Genomic DNA, 20,894 nt, shown 5'->3' on the forward strand with positions numbered 1-20,894 from the left:
TGAGCCATCAGCCCAGAGCCCGACGCGGGGCTCGAACTCCCGGACCGCGAGATCGTGACCTGGCTGAAGTCGGACGCTTAACCGACTGCGCCACCCAGGCGCCCCTACCTCCTTAATTTTTGGTTCTAAACTCTGTATATTATTTTTCAATTTCCTCTTAATTTTTCTTCAACTCTTTAAAAAATGTTAGACATATCCTTATTAAGTTTTAGCATGTTATTTTAATTTCAGGAGTTTTATTTTGATCTTTTCAAATCTTGTCAATTTTTTCATGTATTTAATACTAATATCATTTATACCTTAAATATTTTATCTGCTTCTTTAGTACTAATAATCTGGTAATTCTAGTATGTGACATTATAGAGGATGTGGTCTAAATTAGCTCTGTGTTCTATGCAATGATTTTGCCTCGTGAAGTCTTGGGGGTTATTTTTGTTTGTTTTTGTTGTTTGTTTTTTATTTTTGAGAGAGATCTTGAGAAGGGGAGGAGCGGAAAGAGGGAGACACAGAATCCAAAGCAGGCTCCAAGCTCCGAGCTGTCAGCACAGAGCGTGATGCGGGGCTGGAACTCACAAACCACAAGATCATGACCTTAGCCGAAGTGGGACGCTTAACTGACTGAGCCACCAGGGTGCCCCTTGCTTGTGCGTTATTTTTATTGTGAGCTCCAATTTCACCAAATTTAATCTGTAGGAATACTAAGGGCAATTTTCTTTCTAAAAGATTTGGATTTGCGCCTGACTAGCGCTAGGGTGCTACCAACCTAGAGCCACTTAGTCCCTTGTTTTGGCAATTCCTTGACCCTTATTGATAATACACACTGAAATAACAGATCGTCACAGGAACAGGCACACATTTACAAATTTTAAGATGAGATGAATATAACTATTTTCATTATAACTTCTAGACTCAGTAGGAAGAGAAATGGATCTATTTTTATATTGTTACCTTGTGCCACAAGACAGAATACCCCTGCCCATCATTTCACTGAAGACGTAATAGATAATATTTACTGAGCAATTTTAAGCAGGCTTGTATAGGTTCTCTTTTCAGCTCCCCAGTGTGGCTTGAGCCTGAAACTCATCTTTCTCTTCTAACAAAGAGAATTTTGCCCCGGCTTGCCAAAAATATGGGTTGCTAGTTTTTAACACCAGGGTAACGCTACGGCCAGTCCTCATAGTTGCCTAACTTCTATGGCTTCAGTTTCATCTATTTTTTTTTCCCTCTCCCGTAAAGGCAAACTTATCCTTCCTTGCAGGAGAAAAAAAAAAAAAAAAAAACACATGTGAAAGTGTATCTATTGGAAATTTCCCAGTATCTTGATGTCTTGCAGAAGGCATTTTAGAATACTTCGTCTGCTTCATCCATGGAAACGGAAGTTCGCTTCATTTCAACATCTGTGAAGTAAGCTGATCAAATCTACCTCATAAAACTAATGTGGGAATTAAGTTTTATACTGTTTATCATTGCTTAGCACAAAGAATGACATGAAAAAACAATAAATATTAGCTATTACTATTATCATAGGTTGATATTTTCTAAGAAGTAAACATATTGAAAAATCATAAAGCATTAGACAAATGGCTTTCCAATAAAAATGTCGGCCTCATGACTGATATGCTGTCAGTTATTTTTCTGGACTGCTTTACAGTTTTTCTTCAATCAATATGTGTCTATTCAGGTCTATCTGTGCTAATGTAGATGTGACAGTGAGTGAACAATTGAAAGTCAAAATTACCTGGGACAATTAATTGGTCCCTCAAGCTGCTTATCATTAAAATTACTATTAAAGCAGAATTAAAAAATTCATATTTTGCTCTTCTCTTTTACTCTGTTATTTAATGCCAGGTGAAAGCATTTACAGGTGACTTTGAAAGGGACAGAAGTTGGGCTGTTAATAATTCACAAGAAGGATGAAAACAATGACTAATCAAGAGAAGTGGCGAAGACTTTCGACTTCTAAATGTGTGATTTTAAGATTTAGGACTCTTAAGATGATTTCTTTTAGTCATCCCTAATACTTTTAAGCTCATGCTATAAGCTTTCCTTAGAAATTGGCAAACCGGTGAACTGCAATATTCACTTCTCACAGGCAGCTTTTACTGTTAATATAAGGAAAAGATCATTGTGACTGGAGGTACTACGGTCAAATGGTCATGTGCCCAGGCTCCAAGTGCAAAGAGACTTGGGTCTAAATGCTTGATAGCCTCTTACTATCTCCGTGGCCTCTGATACCATTTCCATTTCTATACAAGAGGTTGTACAGGACCTTAAAACATATGGCTATTGCGCCAACAAATGAAAAAATGCATGCTGAACACTTAGAGCAGTGACTGGTCCTTTGTAACCATTAGACTATTATTGCTCTTATTATGTATTTTGCTGTATCACTAACAAATCTTCTGTAGCTCCGTTAGTCTGTAATAAGTTGTAAAAATCAGATGATTTGGTCTGATTTTTGGAGCTGTTTCTTGGCTTGCTAACCATCTTCCAAATCATTACTACGAGTAGAAAATTTAGTGCCATATGATTATGAAGAGTGAATGATGCCTTTTCAAGGAATGGAAATAATTTATTACTTATCTGAATGCAAACTCACACTCTCAAATTAGGAACGGGATCTAGCATATCTCTTAAATATTCATAGGCAATAAAAACTCTGGCTGTTTGATTGATTTAACAGGCAACTGAATGTTTCCTTTGCTCTGCATAATTGCAGCTATAAGAAACATTAGGTGGGCAATATAAAAAAATCCACAAACCTCTGACATGGGCATTTAATTGAGAAGAAAATGGGCTAAGGCTCATCTTCAAAGGGCACTTTGTTTATTAATGGAAAAACCATTTTTCTTTAGCCAACAACAACAACAACAAAAACAAGAAAATTATGGCTTAAATTTAGAATTTTTCACTATAACAATCCAACACACTGTATAGATGGTTTTGGAAAATACAAGAAATCAATTTAAAAACTATTACTGTAATCATTTTATCTCTCAGCCCCTTGGATAATTTATCCCAAGGTTCTTTCTACACTGAACCAAACATTAGTCTTCTCAACTAAATATTCAGTGGGAACACCCAAATGATTAATTTAACTAATAAATTATTAGGTATTTCTCTATTACCTAAGTAGTTTGGAAATGCCCAAAGAACCCAGCTTATACTCTGAGAAAGAAGAAAACTCTGTCACTACCCATCATTTTAACTCAACATCATATCTTTAAAGGCGCAGCAGATTAAAGACTAGCACAAAGGAATTTGAGAAGAATATTATCTCCAACATATGTTTTTTTTTTTTTTCTAAAGCACCAAACTTGCCTTTTTCTGACTGCCAAATTACTCTCAGGTTATTATTGGTTAGATATCTCATATTAGCATAGCCAGGACCGATACCGGTTTTAAGTTAATTTCAACTTACTTATTTTTACAACATTATGCCTGATAGACTATTGGGGTATAAGTAAAGACTTTCCAATTTTAAGACCTAGGGTATGATAAAAAATCTTTTTATCAGTGTTCTGCATTTATCTAAGCAATGAAAGTATGTGCATTTCACTGTTTTTCATATTGGAATGTATGTATTTCTTTGTTTACCCCTGACCTTGGTGGGATGCACACACATACACACAAACACAAAAGAATCCACACACATTGCTTTGAGGATAGGTACTATAGCAAACAACCTAGTAAAAATAAAACGGCATTCATTTATTGAATACATACTATGCTCTTAGCGCTATAGTAAGCACTTTCCACACAGTATTTTGTATTTTGCTCAGGAGATCCCTATGAAACAGGCGATGTTATCAGAGACGAGAAAATGGAAACTTGAAAAAATTACCCAAGGTCACATAGCTGATGAGTTATACAGGGATGTGCCAGGTATCAACTCACTGCCTCTAAACAATTGGTTGTGATACTAGAGTGTTTCTCTTTTGCCGACTGGAATGATGCTGAACTTTGTCAGTAGAGGGCACTGGAGTAACACTGGGGGAAGTAAAGACTTTTCTGTTTCACTTCTCTTTCGCTTCCGTGGCTCGGTGTTGACCCATAGGATACCTAGCGAAGCTTAACTCCTCTGTTCCCAACTCTCCCTCCCAGAAATTTCAGCATTACCCTCTACTGATGCCTTCTGACAAGCTCTGCACGTGCCCCAGTAGCAGGTTCATCATGGGTGGCAAATCCATAGGCAGCTTCCTGGCGTCCAAGCTGGTTTCCCTAAGTTCAATAGCATTGGCCACAGGTAGCTTCCTAGCAAACACAACAGGCACACCCTCCGGCCTCCCAGCAATTCAAGGGCATCCCCCACAGGCTACTTCCCCTTGAATTTTATCCACTCCGAGATTCTGTTGACACAGGCTTCAGCCCACTGACTATGTACTGGCTCTGGTGGGGTCAGCCCAGACAATTTCTTTGCCGTCTCATGGGCTGGAGTCACACTCTTGCCAAACAGGTTTGAATCCCAGTCTTGTGTGGAGCTCCTCGCTTTCCTCATCAGTTCCTTCCTTGGGTACTATGCCTCCACCTTAGGGTATTCTTTTTGAGTTGTCTTCTATTTTCTCTTAAAAATTAATTCCCAGCAGATAGTTTATAGTTACTTGTATTAAACCTTCCCCGTTCAAGTTACTGTGTTGTTTCTGTGACCTGTCTAACCCTAATACAGAGAAAGGGACTAGCGCAACCGAAGTTTTTGTGATTCAACATTCAGTGATTTAACAACTCAGTTTGGATACAGCAGAGTAGGTGTTCAATCAAGGTTTGTTTCTGAGGTGGATTTTTATTCATTTGGGGAAAATGCCTGGTTCTGCACCAAAGACCTTTGCGATACAGGTCAAACAGAAGTCATTTTTGTGTTACTCAAGATATGCAAGAATATTACATAAACGAGCCTGATGCCAAGGTCGGGTCAGAGAATGATCTGCCCCTAAGGATAGAATAGATAGACTGCACACTGTTAATGATTACAATTTGGGTCTTTTCACAGCTTAGCCAGGGTTGGTTTTCACAACATGACTTTTGATTTTTTTTGCTTGAAACACGATTTCTGACTTGACACTAACATTCAAATATAAATAAAAGCACATTCCAACTCTGCATCAAACTCCAAATTTAAATGAACTTTGAATTAGTTACCACCTATGAGTAACTCCTCTTATTCACGTCCAGTAACAGAGCAACAAGGGTGAAAGGCCAAGGGACTGTTTGGAATCCCCTTTCCAACCCTTTGTACTGATATAGATAAAGGCTCACTAAACTACTCAAGAAAGAAAGTGGCAGGATTCAAAACCATTCAGAAGATCCCTGCAAGCGACTTTCACACTCATCTGCCTCACCGTCACCTACCCCTCTGTGAGATCTGGGGGTTCTCCTATTCCAGACTTCTTTCCAATTTACAAACGTGATCAAACTTCTCCCTCACTGAAATAACCAAAGGTTTCCTGCATACTTTCCTAACATAGGATCCTAGCTTAGGGGGATACCATCCCCCTTAGGATCTTTCTTTCCCTCTGCAGCCAATGGTGCAAACTTGCCTCCCCCCTCCTCTTCCCCACTGTCTTCTGTAATGCCCCGGCATTGTTCTCACTGTCCTCAGGGAAACTCCATCAGAAGTGTTGTGGTAAATGTCATAAGTTATGTCCTTTTTGCCCAATTGTGTCTTCACCTTACCAGGCCCCTCTATTGTATTTGACAATTTTTTCATGCCTTGTCTTAATAAACTGGTACCTCTTAAGCACCCTGCTTTCAACTTGAGTCTCCTTATACCTCCGTGACCGTTCATTCTCGATGCCTTTGTCAACACCATTTCCTAACCCTTATTTTTATATATAATGCCTAAATACTGTCCGTGATTCATTTTCTTTTGGCTTACCTTGGGGTGATGCCATGAACTTTACAGTTTTAACTAGCACGTGGCCTGGTAAATCCTACATCTGTAAAACTAGTGTGGATCACTCTAACTCCAGACGTGTGGATCTCTCTTTTATTGACTTACAGAATATCCCCACCTAGACACCTTGTCGGTACTACAGTCAACTTCGTTGATACCCTACCACATAACCCCTTACCCTCAATGGCTCTGAGTTCACCTGAAGCTATGGTGGCCAGTTTCTGCTAGCACTGTAACACTCCCCCCTGTAAGCACACACGCTTCATACTTTGACTGCCCTCAACAGCCCAGAAGTGCTGGGATTTTAAGCACCTGAGGGCAATCCTCCAACAAAAAGAGGGTAATTGGTGAATAAACACTCGAATTTCCATGAGCTCAGGGGGACAATTCTGAGCACGTTCTGGAGCACTGGTGTTCTACATGATTTCCATAAAGCTCCCAGTTGGACTACCCTGTCACTTACAGTGGAAACTCACTGATAAAAGTACCCTTCATCAACCTTCCAAGCTTTCATTCCGCCATTCCCCCCTACTCCCTCACTTTTCCTTCTTGGTGTTATCTTCCAAACTGACTACCAGCGCCCAAGTCCTTGACTCAGGGATTGCTTTTAGTTGGTATCAAACTTAAGCAGGCACTTCAGGATCAATGGAGATAAAAAGTGACATGTGATTTTTCACCTCCAAACTTGCTTTCTTTTTTCTTATTTTCTCCATCTTGTTTATGAAAAATAAGAGATATCCAGTCACCTGAATCAGAAACCTAGATGGTCTCCTAGATGGTTCATTTTCACTGTACCTGTCACTACTGCCCTTGCCTTCAACTGAGCTAAAAATATCACTAGTTCCTTGGTCTCACTACCTGCCATCCTCCTATCTCTTATACCACGTACCCTCCATAGCCTCTGTGGGGGTAATGTGATCTGAATGAGGCATCTCTCTTCTCCTTCCCCCTTACATTTTAAACCCTTCAGTTGTTTCCCGAGTGCATGGTTATAGACCAGACTGTTTGAGAAGCAGAGATCTCTGTCGGCAGCCCTGCTCCTGCCTACTTGTTCAATACTGCCTTCAGACGCTCCTCCACCTGTACCTTATGCTCCAACAAAACCAAATGTTTTGCAGATGTGCATATATAACCCCCCTCATATTTCCAAGTGTTTGAACGTGTATGTCTACCCATCTGGAATCACCCTCTTACACTTGCCCATTTGGCAATCTCCTACTCTACTTTTAAAATGTCATTTACAGTGAATTTTCTCTAGGAAAGGTACGCCAAACGCCTTCCAATGCCGACCCACACAGGTGTGCACCCTTTTTCTGGGTTCTCTAACCCTCTGTGATTAACTTTTAAACACACCTTTTTGCATCTTATAAGGATACTATTTGTTTTAATGTCCCGAACACACTAAGAAATCAGTGACTTTTTGTGTAACTACTCAGTGTCTATAAGTAATGAAGGAGGAGAACTTTCCCGACTTATTACTTAACCTTAGAACATGGTCTCACATGTTATAGACATACTTAGTAAGTGGATATAAAACTAAACTTCATTATGACCTACGTTTTTCTTGTTGACAATCCATTCTTGATTTAGGAGAGTGTACACAAAACACTATTTGATTGGGAGTAATAGGTTATTTTCTCCTAATTTTGATTTAAAAATTAAAAAAAACCACACACCATCAATTTTAAGTATGAAAATTCCTCTGTTATATATAAGTTAAAACTCTTTAATAGTACTTGGGAAGAATTAACTATTTCTAGAGTAGTAATAGGATCACACGCACTACTAACCCATCACACATGACAATAACATGTGTGTGCATGCATTGAGAAAGGTGGGCAGAGAGGGAGGAAGGTCAGGGGAGAGGGAGAAAGGGACAGGGGTACCTACACATGCTGGGTAACCTTGGGAAGGGAAAAGAATTCTGTGGTCAGTTAAGATCTGACGTAGAACACTAGACTAACTTGTCTGTTTGTGAACTTGAGCACATTACTATATTTGGCACGTCTCAGTTTCCTGTTAAAACCCATACTTTATAATGTGTCTGTAAGATAAAATACTAAAGGGTGCATGTAAATAATTTACTCATGTTTAGCACGTGACAATTTCTTAAACCTGGAAGCTGAGCTAATATTGAAAGTACTCTTCATTTTATCAGAGATGGAAACCATTTGAAAAGATTTTTCACTCTTATCGTCATACCTCTTCATGTAGTTCTCTCCAACGAGAATTAAACGTCTCAAGTTCCTCATTGATCAGTTCATCCATGACTCCACCATCTGTTAGGGTCTGTGCCAATATGCGAATCTGATTCGGGTTATCCTCTGAATGTTGCATCAAATTTTCAAGTGACTGAAACACATTTGCAATAATTACTATTTCCCTTCTTTCTCTAAATATATTGAATTAACACAAAATGCTTAGTATCTTCTTATTTACAGATCATTAAGTTAAAAGCAATTTCAAGCAATACGTAATTGGGATAATCAAACATCAAAGATCATTGTTATTAAAACATAGGATGTTTTCGCAGGTATATCTTCATGGGCTTGCGGCAGGACTGTGGGCTGGGGTACTTAAAACTTATGCACAACCACCTTCTTCTGTGATGTCCTCTACTTTTACACCTGGAAAGACAAAATACTCAAATTTCTCAACGTCTTTTATAGCTAGTGATGGCTAACTGACGTGATTCTGACAATATACACAGGTAGAAATTCAAGAGCAGTTTCCCTTCCCAAATTAAAAAAAGAAAAAAAAAAGTTGTAACATTTAGAAAAAAATCCCTTTGCCCTTCACACTTTTCACGCACACACAGCTTTTAAGTGGAGCAGCCATCTTTGGACTGAAAGGCAAGAAAGATAAGGATGAAGTCCTTCCATCTGATAATTTAATAGGATAACTGCATCATCACACCCCTTGCTCTGGCCACCATGCTTCTTCTACTAATGCACTGTGTGTGGTGCCTCTTTTTTGGAAGATGCATCACATGGCTGATTCACAAGGAATGCTTCATCAGTTCACACCTCTGAAGAGGGCAGGACCAACATTAGGGTCCATTTCTGACCACTCTCATTGTTCTCCGATCCCTCTTCAGGTTCTACAATTCTCTTGAGGAAAGCAGTAAGTTGGATATATGATGTTTAGGTTTCTGTTCTAACATTCCAGAGTCTCAATGCTATCTAAGGAATCATTTTTTTCCAATTTTCTTCCCATCTTAATTTATGTACCTCACTTTAGCATATTTACACAGGGACTGCATTGCAAATGGGCCTATATAAAACCACACAGCTAAACTACATATTCATTATATATGAAGGGTAACCAAAAGTACAATAAGATGGACAGAACATAAATTATTGTTCGAAGTTCACATAAATCAAAGTTTATACATGCAAATTCCTTTAAATTTTACTTCTGAAAGGTCTTCAAAATAAAACTTGAGAGGGTACTAAGATTCTGTAGTACAGAAAACGTAGTACATTTTAAGGATATATTTCTAATATCAGAGCATGCCCATTTGATACTTCACAATATTGTGTAAGGTACAAATTCATGCTTTTAAATAATTTAAAAGTATGGCTCAAAAAAATAATAAAAGTATATTTCAATGCAGTAAGTGTAGCTTTTACACTGGAAATAACGTTTTATATTATCGTCCCGTTTAGCTCTACTGCAAAGGAGGAAGCCTGTGCATTCAAACTGTCTTTGCAGGTCTGGATGTGGAAGATTGACGCAGTAAAGAAAAGTGGCAACAGAGAACCTCATAATTTAGAAAAAGACAGATGTCCTTTGGAAGAGGTTATTTAAAGCTTCTTTAAAACCTTGAAGGTTTCTAGAAGACACAAAGGCTTCACCCAAAGTGCCAGTGTGGGGTGCAGGCAGGCATTAGCAAGTATGCTCTGTACTTTCTACTTGGTACTGGGCGTCCAGTGCATATCAATTATGATCGTCTAGATTAATTCACCACTTACATCCAGCACCTCAGAGATTTCCTCAGCTCCACTAGGAATATTTTCCGTGGTTTTAAGTTTGAATTCTACTTCGTTTAGCCACTTGTTTGCCTTCTCCAAGTATGACAATAATTCGTGCCAGCACGCCCAAACTTCCTAAGAAAGAAATACATAGCACAGATGAAATGTTTCATACAAAAGTGACTTGACACTTTGGAATTTCCATTTGTAAAACTCTGAAAATAGAACATGTTTATTTCACATGATTCACCCTGGTCATGCTGATCATCTAATATGTTTATAATTACTAATCATTAAGGAAACCTTCTATTACAGAAATTAATTACAGGGTCAGTGATTTACTTTTTCTAAATAGAAAAATGATTCATCAACAACAGAGTATGGAAAATAAAAGAAATAAAAGAATACCTAAAAATGCATATACAAATCTAACATCTCAAAACATTAACCATGACCACTTTTCTGTGACCTCCTTTAAACTTTATCACATGTAAGTAATTTGATAGTTAACATTAAAGTACAGATTTAGTTATAGTGCTCTTGAAACCTTACACCATACAATTTTTCCATATTACGAAGAAGACATTTTTAATGAAAAATCTCAAATTTCATTAAAGTGGCTATACTTTTGTTTTCTTAACAATCAACACTTTTTGGGTAGTTAGACTATTTTTAGTTTTATTCGCTATTATAAATTTGAGGCAAGCATCATCAGGGGATATGGATATTCTTCCCTATTTCAAATTATTTCTTTCAGGTATATTAAGAGGAATAAGACTAGTAACTATTTCAAGGCTATGACTATTTTTAAATGGCTTGCGATATGTATTAAAAAATGATGACTGTAATAAACAAACATACTTGTATATAAAAAAAAGTAAAACTTTAGGATTGCAACCAGAATACATAAAAAAGTATTCTTTGACTTTGGGTATGGAAAAGGAGATCTTAAATACGACATTTTGTTAAAAAAAAAAAAAAACACCATAAGACAGGGATGAATAAATGTGACTACATTAGAAATAAACCCTTCTATTCATCAAAAGGCACCATAAAGACATTGAAAAACAGCCTCAAACTTGAAGAAAACAATTGCAAAATTTCTAACAGGTAAGTAAGAAACGAATGCCAACAAATCAATGAAAGGTGAACAGACATCCCAATAGAAAATGAAAGGAAAATCTGAACCAGCTTTTCAAAGAAAAAGATACATGTGTACCCAATAAACATATGAAAATATGTTCATCCTTATTAGTAATCAAGGGAATGTAACTCAAGATTGCAATGTGATATGTATGCCATGTTGACTGACTGACACAAGTGAGAAGTTTAACAATTTCAAGTGTAAGAGAAGATACGCATTAACAAAAATTTGTATTTATTGCCGGTGGGTGTGTAAATTGGAATGACCATTTTGGAAAACAATTTGTCATTCTCACTAAGGTGAATATTCACATAGGCAACAATTCAGCAACTCCACTGTTAGGTACACATCCTCAAAGGAACTGCTTTGTGTAGACGACAAAGACAGTTAAGAGAGTATTCATTTCAGCACTTTTTGTAATAAACAACATTTTTTAGAACAGCCTTGGTGTCTGCTAACAGGAGAATGTATAAATACACTGTATTACATTTAAACAGAGAACATAGAAGTAAAAATGGAAATTTCATCACACAGAACAACATGGAAGAGTCTCAGACACAAAACTGTTGGGCAAAATGGGCAAGCCCTAGAACACTAAATGTTATATGTTATGATTTGTTTGCAATGCCCAAACAAGCAAAACTGAGCAACATATTATTTAGATATTCATATGTGTGTGATACAACATTTTTAAGCAAAGAAATAATCAAGGCAAATTTCTGGATTATGGTTATAGATGTTGGGGAAAAAGTAGGAAGATGTGCTAGAGGATAAGAATACAAAAATGGTCATTTTCCATTAGCTTTGAGATTGGAAATATTGGGCAAACCTATAAATACAGTAGTGCAATCACCACATCCCACTATCCACCCCCTAATACCATTAAAAATAAAGCCAAGGAAGGAAGTTTTATTTCAAGAGAAACCAAACATTCTATCAGATTTCCCATATTTTCACTTTGCTTATAATCCATGCAAATGATGGAAGGAGGTACATTCCCTCTCTGATTGATGAAAAGTATCAGTCTTAATCTGCCTTGCCACCCAATACTACTTGCTTGGTATCTTGTGGGCAGTTTAATATAGAAAGTGAAATTAAGTATTTTGTTTTAAAAGGTGCTAGAAATCTTAAATCTGGGTCATTTCCAGCTCCTGCTGGACTACAGGCTGTCTTCCTTCTGGGCAGAGATCCCAGTGGGAAAATAGAAATATCTCCTTAAATACCCGAGGGTACTTTAGAGCTTTGAAGATAAGGAGATGTGATTGGTAATGTGTCTTATTAACTTTGGTGCAGATTGAGGTAATGAACTACCTTGCTGATTTAACCATCAGGATGGATGGCCCCTTGTGTCCTCAACGTATCTGAAGGGCACAGCTGGAGAGGCTGAATGTACTGGCTTTACAGGTCACCTTTGCAAAATAAAATGTAGTCTTGCAGCCTGAATTAGGGCTAAAAGCCACTTAGAATACCTGTTAAGCTTAACAGTTTGGAACTTAAAACTACTCTGAAATCACAGAACTCACACTGGCTCTGAAGAGATTACAAACAATAACGGAAACTTCCATTCAAAATGGTGAATTGAGCTGAGGTGATAATCCCTCCACTCCCTCCTTCAGTAGTATTGAAATGCTAGATAAATTATAAAGGAAAATATTTGAGTTCATGGCTATACTATGAAATATGAAAGTCCTTATGCAGCAGAAACAAAGAGGGAAATTAAGCACAGGTAGAAGTGGGGAGGCCAAGCTTACCAAAATACTGGAATATCAGAACAGGATATATGACATAAAAGCTAGCATAGTCAACACTAACTTGGGATGAAAAGAGAGGCACTGGTCTCATGCATTTCAGGGAGATGGAAAAGCATAAAGTTGTGTGTCACCTATCCTGAAAACAAGAGCTATAAAATCCCTACCCACTGAAGTCAAAGGAATTAGCAAGGAGGCTGAGAATCCTTTGGATTTTGGTTGCAAAATAAGGATTCACACACAAAAAGCTGAAACCTAAGTTTATATCACACCTGAGAGTAGAATGTAAGATTTCTAAGACTCTGGTAGAAACATTAGGAAAAAACTCTTAAGGACCAGAAGATAAAGGATGTCTAGTAAAACAATTCCTACTAAAGGTGAGCTCAAACATACACAAAAATTACAAGCCATGTGAGGAAATTCCCTGCCATTCAAGACAGTCACTAGTTATACAGAATGGTAGAATCCACAAGTTATAATCTAAAGACAGTGCAATTATAAAGAATTTTATAATAAATAAGTTTAGCCTGGTGTTAGAAGTTGCCAGTAGGATCTATTTTTCTTGAGATTGGCAACTAGAGCTCATACTTAAGAAATGAAAGGATTAACTTCCCTGCATTCTATGTTAGAATAGAAACTTCTGCTACATGCTTTCATAAGCTGTGGCTAAAGACAGGGCGCTGATGCAGGGGCAATGGAGGATGTGCAGGGGGGAGAATTGGAAAGTGAGGCAATTCTTTTTTTTTTTTTTTAAGTTATCTCTACACCCAACGTGGGACTCGAACTTACAACCCTGATAAAGAGTCACATGCTCTACCAACTGAGCCAGCCACATGCCTCTGAGGCAATCCTTTTCCCTCAACTTTTTATTACAGTGTTTAGGAGAAACCCATCTGGTCCCTTTTCTTTAAAGGATCCAAAATAATTTCACTCATCAAATGGGTGGGTACGTTCAGAAAAAGATTGTCGGTATGCATTCCCTCCTGAGCTTCTGGCATGGCCAAAGAGGAATCAAGGACAACTCTTGGAAGTTTCTAATTTCTGACAGTTATGGGAGATGGGGATCTGTCCGTGTTTGCAGGCTAAGATGAAATGTGGTGGGGAAGTAAGACTCCAGGGTATCATGGAAACATGGGCTTAAAGGAAGTAACTATCAAGAGAATGTGGTTTAAAGCTACTGGCAAGAGTCAGCCTGAAATTGTGTTGAATATTCCAAGGTACCAAGAATGCAGAGAAGATCCTTTTGGGGATTCACAGTCTATATGAATATGGATCCCCAAAAGACCACACCAAGTCTATAGAGAACAAGCCAGATAAATCAGTGGTGATAACCTACTAAATCTGGTGATAACATATTCATCATAACAGGTGTCTGTGGGTGTTAATGAGAGAGTACAGCAGTTGTGACCAGCAAAGAAAAGGACACTGATATGAAGAGTATACGTTCTCCTCATTAACCTCCCTTAAAGCAACACAATATGATCACTACCCACAAACTTATTGGAAGGGAGGGACTCTACGATCATTGTTTTTCTCACTCCCACCTCTGTATAATTTGCTGAAGCCAGAGATTAGCCTAAACTAATGGAAGATGTTAATAAACTATGAGATCAAAATTTAAATAAGACTAAATTTTAATAATTAAAAGTGAATCAAAAGTCATGGTGTCAGACTGCAATAGTGATGAGGAAGCCAACTGCTAGGCAGAAATTGATGTTTGACATGGTTGGTGACAGTTATTGGGAAACCAAAACTGTTTCATGCTCATGACTCACACAGACTTCTCAACCAAAAGAACTGCATAGGTTTAAATTGTTTCACAAAAGGAATAGAATTAATTATGCATAACCAGAAGAGTGTATAAAAGAAGAGATAAACTTCAAAATAAGTAAGTAAAATCTCAGGAAATGGAAAATAAGGTTTTGAAAAAATAGAAAATTATAAACACACACATATAGAGGATGATGTGTATATAGAGATGAGTATATTTATATATCAAAGGATGAAATATACAGTAGTCAGTTGAAGAGATCATTTTTGAAATGGAAGACGGATTTCAGAAAAATACACAGAATCCAATAGACAGAAATGGAAATATAGACAATATTAAGGGGAAACCTTTAGATAATAGCATACGGTGACAGATGGTAGCCGCACTTGTAGTGAGCATAGCACAATGTATAGCGTTGTTGAATCACTACGCTTACACTTGAAACTACTGTAACACTGTGTTCAACCATACTCAAACAAATAGAGAGACAGAGAGAGAAAGCAAAATCTGTTGTCTGAGCGCTACAGAAAATAAAAGAAAGAATGGGAAGGGAAGGAAAGGTATGACATGGAGTTTCAGGGAAGTCAGAACTAATTCACTATATGCTCCATGAGGGAGGCGCTTTTATTATCTAGGAAATTGCTTTCTGACAATATTTAAATGAAACATTTAAATATTTTCTTCTGTTCTTAATTTCTTTATGTCATTATCATTCTTTGCTTCCTGTTGGCCATGTGGTCCATTTAAAAGATATGCTAATCCCTCAGAAATCTATTTTGGGATATGTTTTCTAAAGGTGTCTTTTATTTTTATGTTAATAGAATTTCCAAGACCATTGGACTATCCCTCTATTTCTCATCTGTGATCACACTTATGACCTCTTCTATTTGAAGTTATAAAGCCACCCAGTCCCTTTTTATTTCCTCTCCACTTCGTTGGAATATATATAAATTCTTTATCAACTATATTCACGGAAATGACTCACTTCATGTGGGGGAAGGACTTAAAGGCCAGCTAGTGAGCAGTATCTGGCAGCATCAGCTTTTAGTGCTAGGTAAAGTTTTCTGCCCCTGGGCACAATCCTTACTGTTAGTAAACAGTATTTTCACAAGGAGGATCATAATTTATTTTTGATGCAGTAACACAGTAATCATTTGAGACACATGAATTATTTATCAACTATTTCCAGATAAGCATAATCTAAGGGGTAGGAGCATGTGAAGAAGATAAAGCAGCACTTATGATAATAAATATAATGTAAAATGTCCTTACCAAAGAGCCAGGCAACATGTCCTGTGAAGAACTCTATAGGGCATACCGGTTATTAAAAACAATTGTAATAAAGTACACTTCTCCATGAAATGCCTTTCTAAAATACTTACGATCTTAGGCACATTCAAATATATGAAAAAGTAAAGACCGGCTTCTATAAATCTTGACAAAACCTGTAAGATTTTTGTGACCTAATAATAATGGTAGTAGTAAGAACAATTAGAATTAGAACTGCTCACATTTACTGAGCACTAGGGTAAGTACCTGAAATAGAAATGCTCAAGCCTAAGTAGTCTTACACCAGTGTTCACGTTCTTAATTGCGGAGCATCATACATGACCATAAACTGACACATAATGATTAAAGATCAAGAAAAGCAACTGACTTCCAAGGTCTTGCATTTTCCATTGAGCCTGGTGCAGAGCCACTGGTAGTTGGTGGTGAGAGTGTCAAGTTCCTTCTGTAAGGCCTCTCGTGCTGCAGGGGGAGCCTCAGCTATGACACTATTGACGGACTCGGTAAGGAGTTTCACTTTTGCTTCTTTTTGCTGGGCCTCTTCCTTAGCTCTCTGAAAAATAAAAAATGCTCTTTCTTAATAGTGAGTGAGGCAATGGCTTTACTTCCAAAATGCATTCCTGTCTATCATATACTTTCTTCCCCACAAGATTCCGGTTAGATCCCTATTAGAAGATGAATCAAAATAAATCCAATGGTGACTATAATAACTTCCGTTAATTTAGGTTTAGCTAGAATTTGGAGTCAGAAAGAAAAAAAATATCATCAGAACATAACAGCACTTTAATCAGAATGGTGTGCAAAGCAGTCTACACGTGGGTATGTATTTGTGGTGTGCTCTCTTTCTTTCAAATATAAATGTGTGTGTATGTGTGTATACACATGCCTACACACAGAGAGAGAGACACACACACACATATAAAACAAGAAACAAGTATTTCAGTACTATGTTCAAAAATATCCCATACTCTAGAATTGAAATCATTTATAAATTACTCAGATGGATGAGTAATATTGAAATCAGTGCAATTATCATTGTTTAAATCGAAAGATAATTGATATAAAAAAGTCTTCTTAATGCTACATCCAGGACCGTATTTTGACAAAAGAAAGTTCTATTCAGTAACTGAACACATACGACAGAAAGAGGAGAAGAGCAGCCTCTGCTAGGAAGGAGGCTACCTGGTACTCAGCCATACCTTTTTGCTCTTCTCAGGTAGAAGATAAATTGTTTCATAGAATATCGACATCACGCAAGGCTACTTTGTTACCATTGTGGATCATGACAACAATACCACTATATTCCATAGCCATGTTAGAATATGTACAAAATATAAACACTGTCCAAACCACACAAACCCAAACACTTCCCGGTCCCCATTAATATGACTCTGTGCTGCTTCTTTATCAATTCTACTGCCAAATTCACTCTAGTATTCCTTCATTCCAGGACCGATTTATTAAGCTACCAATCACAGAGTTATTCCCAGGCAGTGACAACATGCAATCCAAAGCAAAGCTCTTCAACTCTCCCTCAAATCATTTCTCCCTCAAATCATTTAACACCAGCCCAAATCCTACCACAGGTTCTAATATTCTCTGACTCCTACAACCAAGTTAGGTCCATATAATTGGACAAGTTGGGTTTATTACAGAAGTCCTTTCACTGGTTGAAGGCTGTTGGGGGAATGCTAATTTCATCCTAGTGAGGCCTGACACATAGGTGGGAAAGTGGGATTCAGGAAGCACAAAAAGCCCTTACATAAAGAACAGGTTCTGGCAGGGGGAAGCTGGACCTACATGCAGGGTAGTGAGTGAGAGTAAGGGGATATGGGCAAAAAATGGACAAGCTCAGCTATAAAATGCCTTTGTATGTTTCAACACAATCCCCCTAGGCTTTTGGATTTGCTCCCATAATGCCTTAAAAGTATACAATATGATGACAAATCCAAGTTGTTTTGAATACTAAATGATTGCCTTCATTGATTTTAATTTATTTCATTGAAAATTTTAGCTGAAAATTCTCCAATCCGTTTTTGCTATTACTGACCATGAGCTTTGGGTCTATACAAACCGTATTTTGACTACAGTAATTTTAGCATTACAAACAATTCTGACAACATTAATCACTTCGTATGTGCTGCTCTGGGCCATGACAGACATGCTGTAGGGGCTACTTTGGTGGTTCTTTAACAAAACCTTGCAGAATATTCAACATGAGAAAAGTGAGTTTCCAAGTGTTTAGGAAAGTCATCCTGGAATCTACATCTTCTTTCTTCTAGTTTATGTTAAGCCCATCTCAAATCCTCCACGAAATGAAGAAGCATGCTGTGCAGTATCCAATGAACGCAATTACATTTCATTCCAGTTATACACAACCCATACAACTACAAAAAACGCAGGATGAGAAACATTTCTTTCTTCCTTTGTAGGCTTGCATAAATTCTTTTTTAAACAAGCTTAGAAGCAGGGAAACATTCACAGGAGAAAAGGTGGTAAAATTTTTCCACCAGAAGAAAAGGTAGAAAACTAAATAATGGTTGGTAGAATTTAGGTAAAATCCTCATCAGAAATTATGTTTTTTCCTCCCTTTGTTTCCATGAACCTAACCATCATATGCTCAGACACCTTTCATTGCCAGTATCTCAAATCGGTGGTTCTCAAAATATGGTTCCTTGAAACCACGTTGGACCTTGGTCCCTGGCATCACCTGACAATGTGTTCAAAATAAAAATTCTCAGGTTTTCCTCCAGACTTACTGAATCAGAACTTATGAGGTGGGGCCTAAAAGTCTGTGTCTGAAAAAGTCCTTTAGGTGAACGTGATGCTCACTCAGTTGTAAGAATCACAGTTCTAGTCTGTTACACATACGACAACAGTAAATACATCTTTGTAATTCTGGGAAGCACAAGGACTGGGGTTACGAAAGTGTAGTTAAAAATATATATAAAGAAGAAAACATTGAAAGTGAAATATCAGAGATTTTTTTTTAAGGTTTAATATAAAATTTTACCATTCAGACATTGTAGAACTCCAAAAGAATTTTGAAGTCAGGTGTTGTTTATCAAACACTCCCCTAGGTTCTTTTATGTTAATTAAAAGGTTTTATTGATAGGGGCGAAAAGAAGTTACAAAGACAGCACTATCATTTTCATTAAAGCACAGGAAATAGCATAAATACACGGAAGGACACCTCCACTTTTTCCCTGAGTAAATTAGGGAGAGACGTCTGAGTAGGTCTGCCAGTCTCTTTTGACAATGAAGATAAATGTGCTCTCAATGTGAGCACAGGAGGAAGACCGGACAAGGTACCATCACTACCCTCTAACTAGTGAAACAGACCTGAAGGGATTACCTTGATTGGCAGGCAAAAAAAAAAAAAAAAAAAAAAAAAAAAGCAAACAAACGAGAAAATGCATCTTCTTCTTGCCAACTCCCTTGGCTGTTGTTGTCATAGGCTGCCCAAGCGTTTCCTCTTTCCAGTATCACCCCCATACTGGACCGATGTGATAGCTAGATCAGTTATTTCAACAAGTAAATCAAAGTGGACTAATTGGGTTTCTCATATCGAGAACTGTGTGTAAAAGTTTTAAATATCACACAGTCTGCTCTGTAGCACTGGAAAAAAAAAAAAGGATCTGGTTAGCCAGATAGGCAAACTGTTCAAGGGGAGAGGGAAGAGGGCCAAAAGAGGGACAGAGCCAAAGAAAGGAACTGGGAGAAGTACAGCAGCTGCACACAAGCTCACTGCTGATTATCTACTTAGGGATCTGGGGCAGTGGCTACATAATATGAGAGGAGACTGTGGAAACAGCCAGGAGGGGACTGAAATGTGAGAGGAAAGCAAACAGGGATGCACATGACTTGAAAAGTAAACAAAACAAAAGAAAAAACAATGCCTTGGAATCGACTGGGATGGGATGGCATGGGTGGGAATTAAATACATTCTTTACTCTTAGTTCTCCCACAGATAAAGCCTCTGACTATGACTACATTATTCAACCTACGTGAAGATTTCAGTTTTTGGATCACCAGAGGCCAAGTGTGGACTATTTTGCTTCCAAAGAATCTTCTAGCTCTCACCATCTATAATGATATAATTTCCCTAAGAGTGACCTCCCCACAGTCAAATTTAAAATCATTACAGTCTCTTGTTTGAAGGCTTACAATGGGTTTCCCCTTTCACTTTTCACGAAAACTCCCCCAAACCCTACTAAATTCCTGTATCAGCAGTTATCTACCAAATCCCTCAAAATCATCTCAGGTCATTTATCCTGTTTTACTCTCTTCAGGCTGGCAGGCTTCTTTCTCTTCCCAATGAGACTTAAGGTCTTTGTAGGAGCTCTTACTTCTGATTGGAATGTGCTTCTATGAGGTTTTTTAAAGGCTTTTTCTTAGGATTCATATCTCAGACTAAAGATAATGTCTCACAAATTCCCTACATGTCAAACCTTTCTAAAATACCATTTCACCGCCTGCAAGTCCCACGTAAACCCTAATTATTTTTTTATTTCACAATCTTGCTTCATGTTTTAGGCAAATTACCATGATCTCAAAAGAGTTTATTTTTCCATTCAATGCCTTCTCTCCTTCCACTAGCACGTAAGTTCCAAGTCAGGTCACTTTTATGTCTTAGTCACCACCATGTTCATTGTCTAAAATGGTATTTGGCACATAGTATGTATGCGATTAATGTTTTTTTTGCTTGTATGAATAAGTGATACGTAGTATTATTAGAACAATTTTGTAGCTTTTAATACCCTGAAAACTATCACCGTTTACCCAAATATAGTCTTATATCCTTATATGTTTTAATTTTACTTTGTACATGTGACAAAAACTACACAATCTAGTGATATTTAAACATATCAGTTGTGATGTATTTTCTACTACCTATAATAACTATTCACGGAATTATATAAATTATATAATAAAGTATATGTAATTAATTTCTTACCATGCAGCATCGATGACAATAATAACGGTAATAATAATTACTTTGTTATGGGTGTCTATTTTTTGCCTGACATTGCTTGAGAACTTTCCTATTTCGTCTTTATAATAGTACTGAATAGCAGGC

The 20,894-nt window shown here is 37.5% G+C and overlaps 1 protein-coding gene across 9 annotated transcripts in view; it reads right to left on the minus strand.

Annotated features, from left to right (window-relative positions):
* DMD (dystrophin) overlaps positions 1-20,894 on the minus strand; it is a 2,127,700-nt gene that overhangs the window by 1,273,310 nt on the left and 833,496 nt on the right. For all 9 annotated transcript variants that reach the window (XM_045472664.1, XM_045472669.1, XM_045472671.1 and 6 more), the window contains exons 27-29: positions 16,185-16,367; positions 9,865-9,999; positions 8,093-8,242 (exon numbers count right to left, since the gene is read on the minus strand). In XM_045472664.1, coding sequence (XP_045328620.1) covers positions 8,093-8,242; positions 9,865-9,999; positions 16,185-16,367 — 468 coding nt within the window. The remainder of the gene's footprint in view (positions 1-8,092; positions 8,243-9,864; positions 10,000-16,184; positions 16,368-20,894) is intronic.

Source organism: Leopardus geoffroyi, chromosome X (assembly GCF_018350155.1).
Source record: "Leopardus geoffroyi isolate Oge1 chromosome X, O.geoffroyi_Oge1_pat1.0, whole genome shotgun sequence".
NCBI classification, from domain to species: Eukaryota; Metazoa; Chordata; class Mammalia; order Carnivora; family Felidae; genus Leopardus; species Leopardus geoffroyi.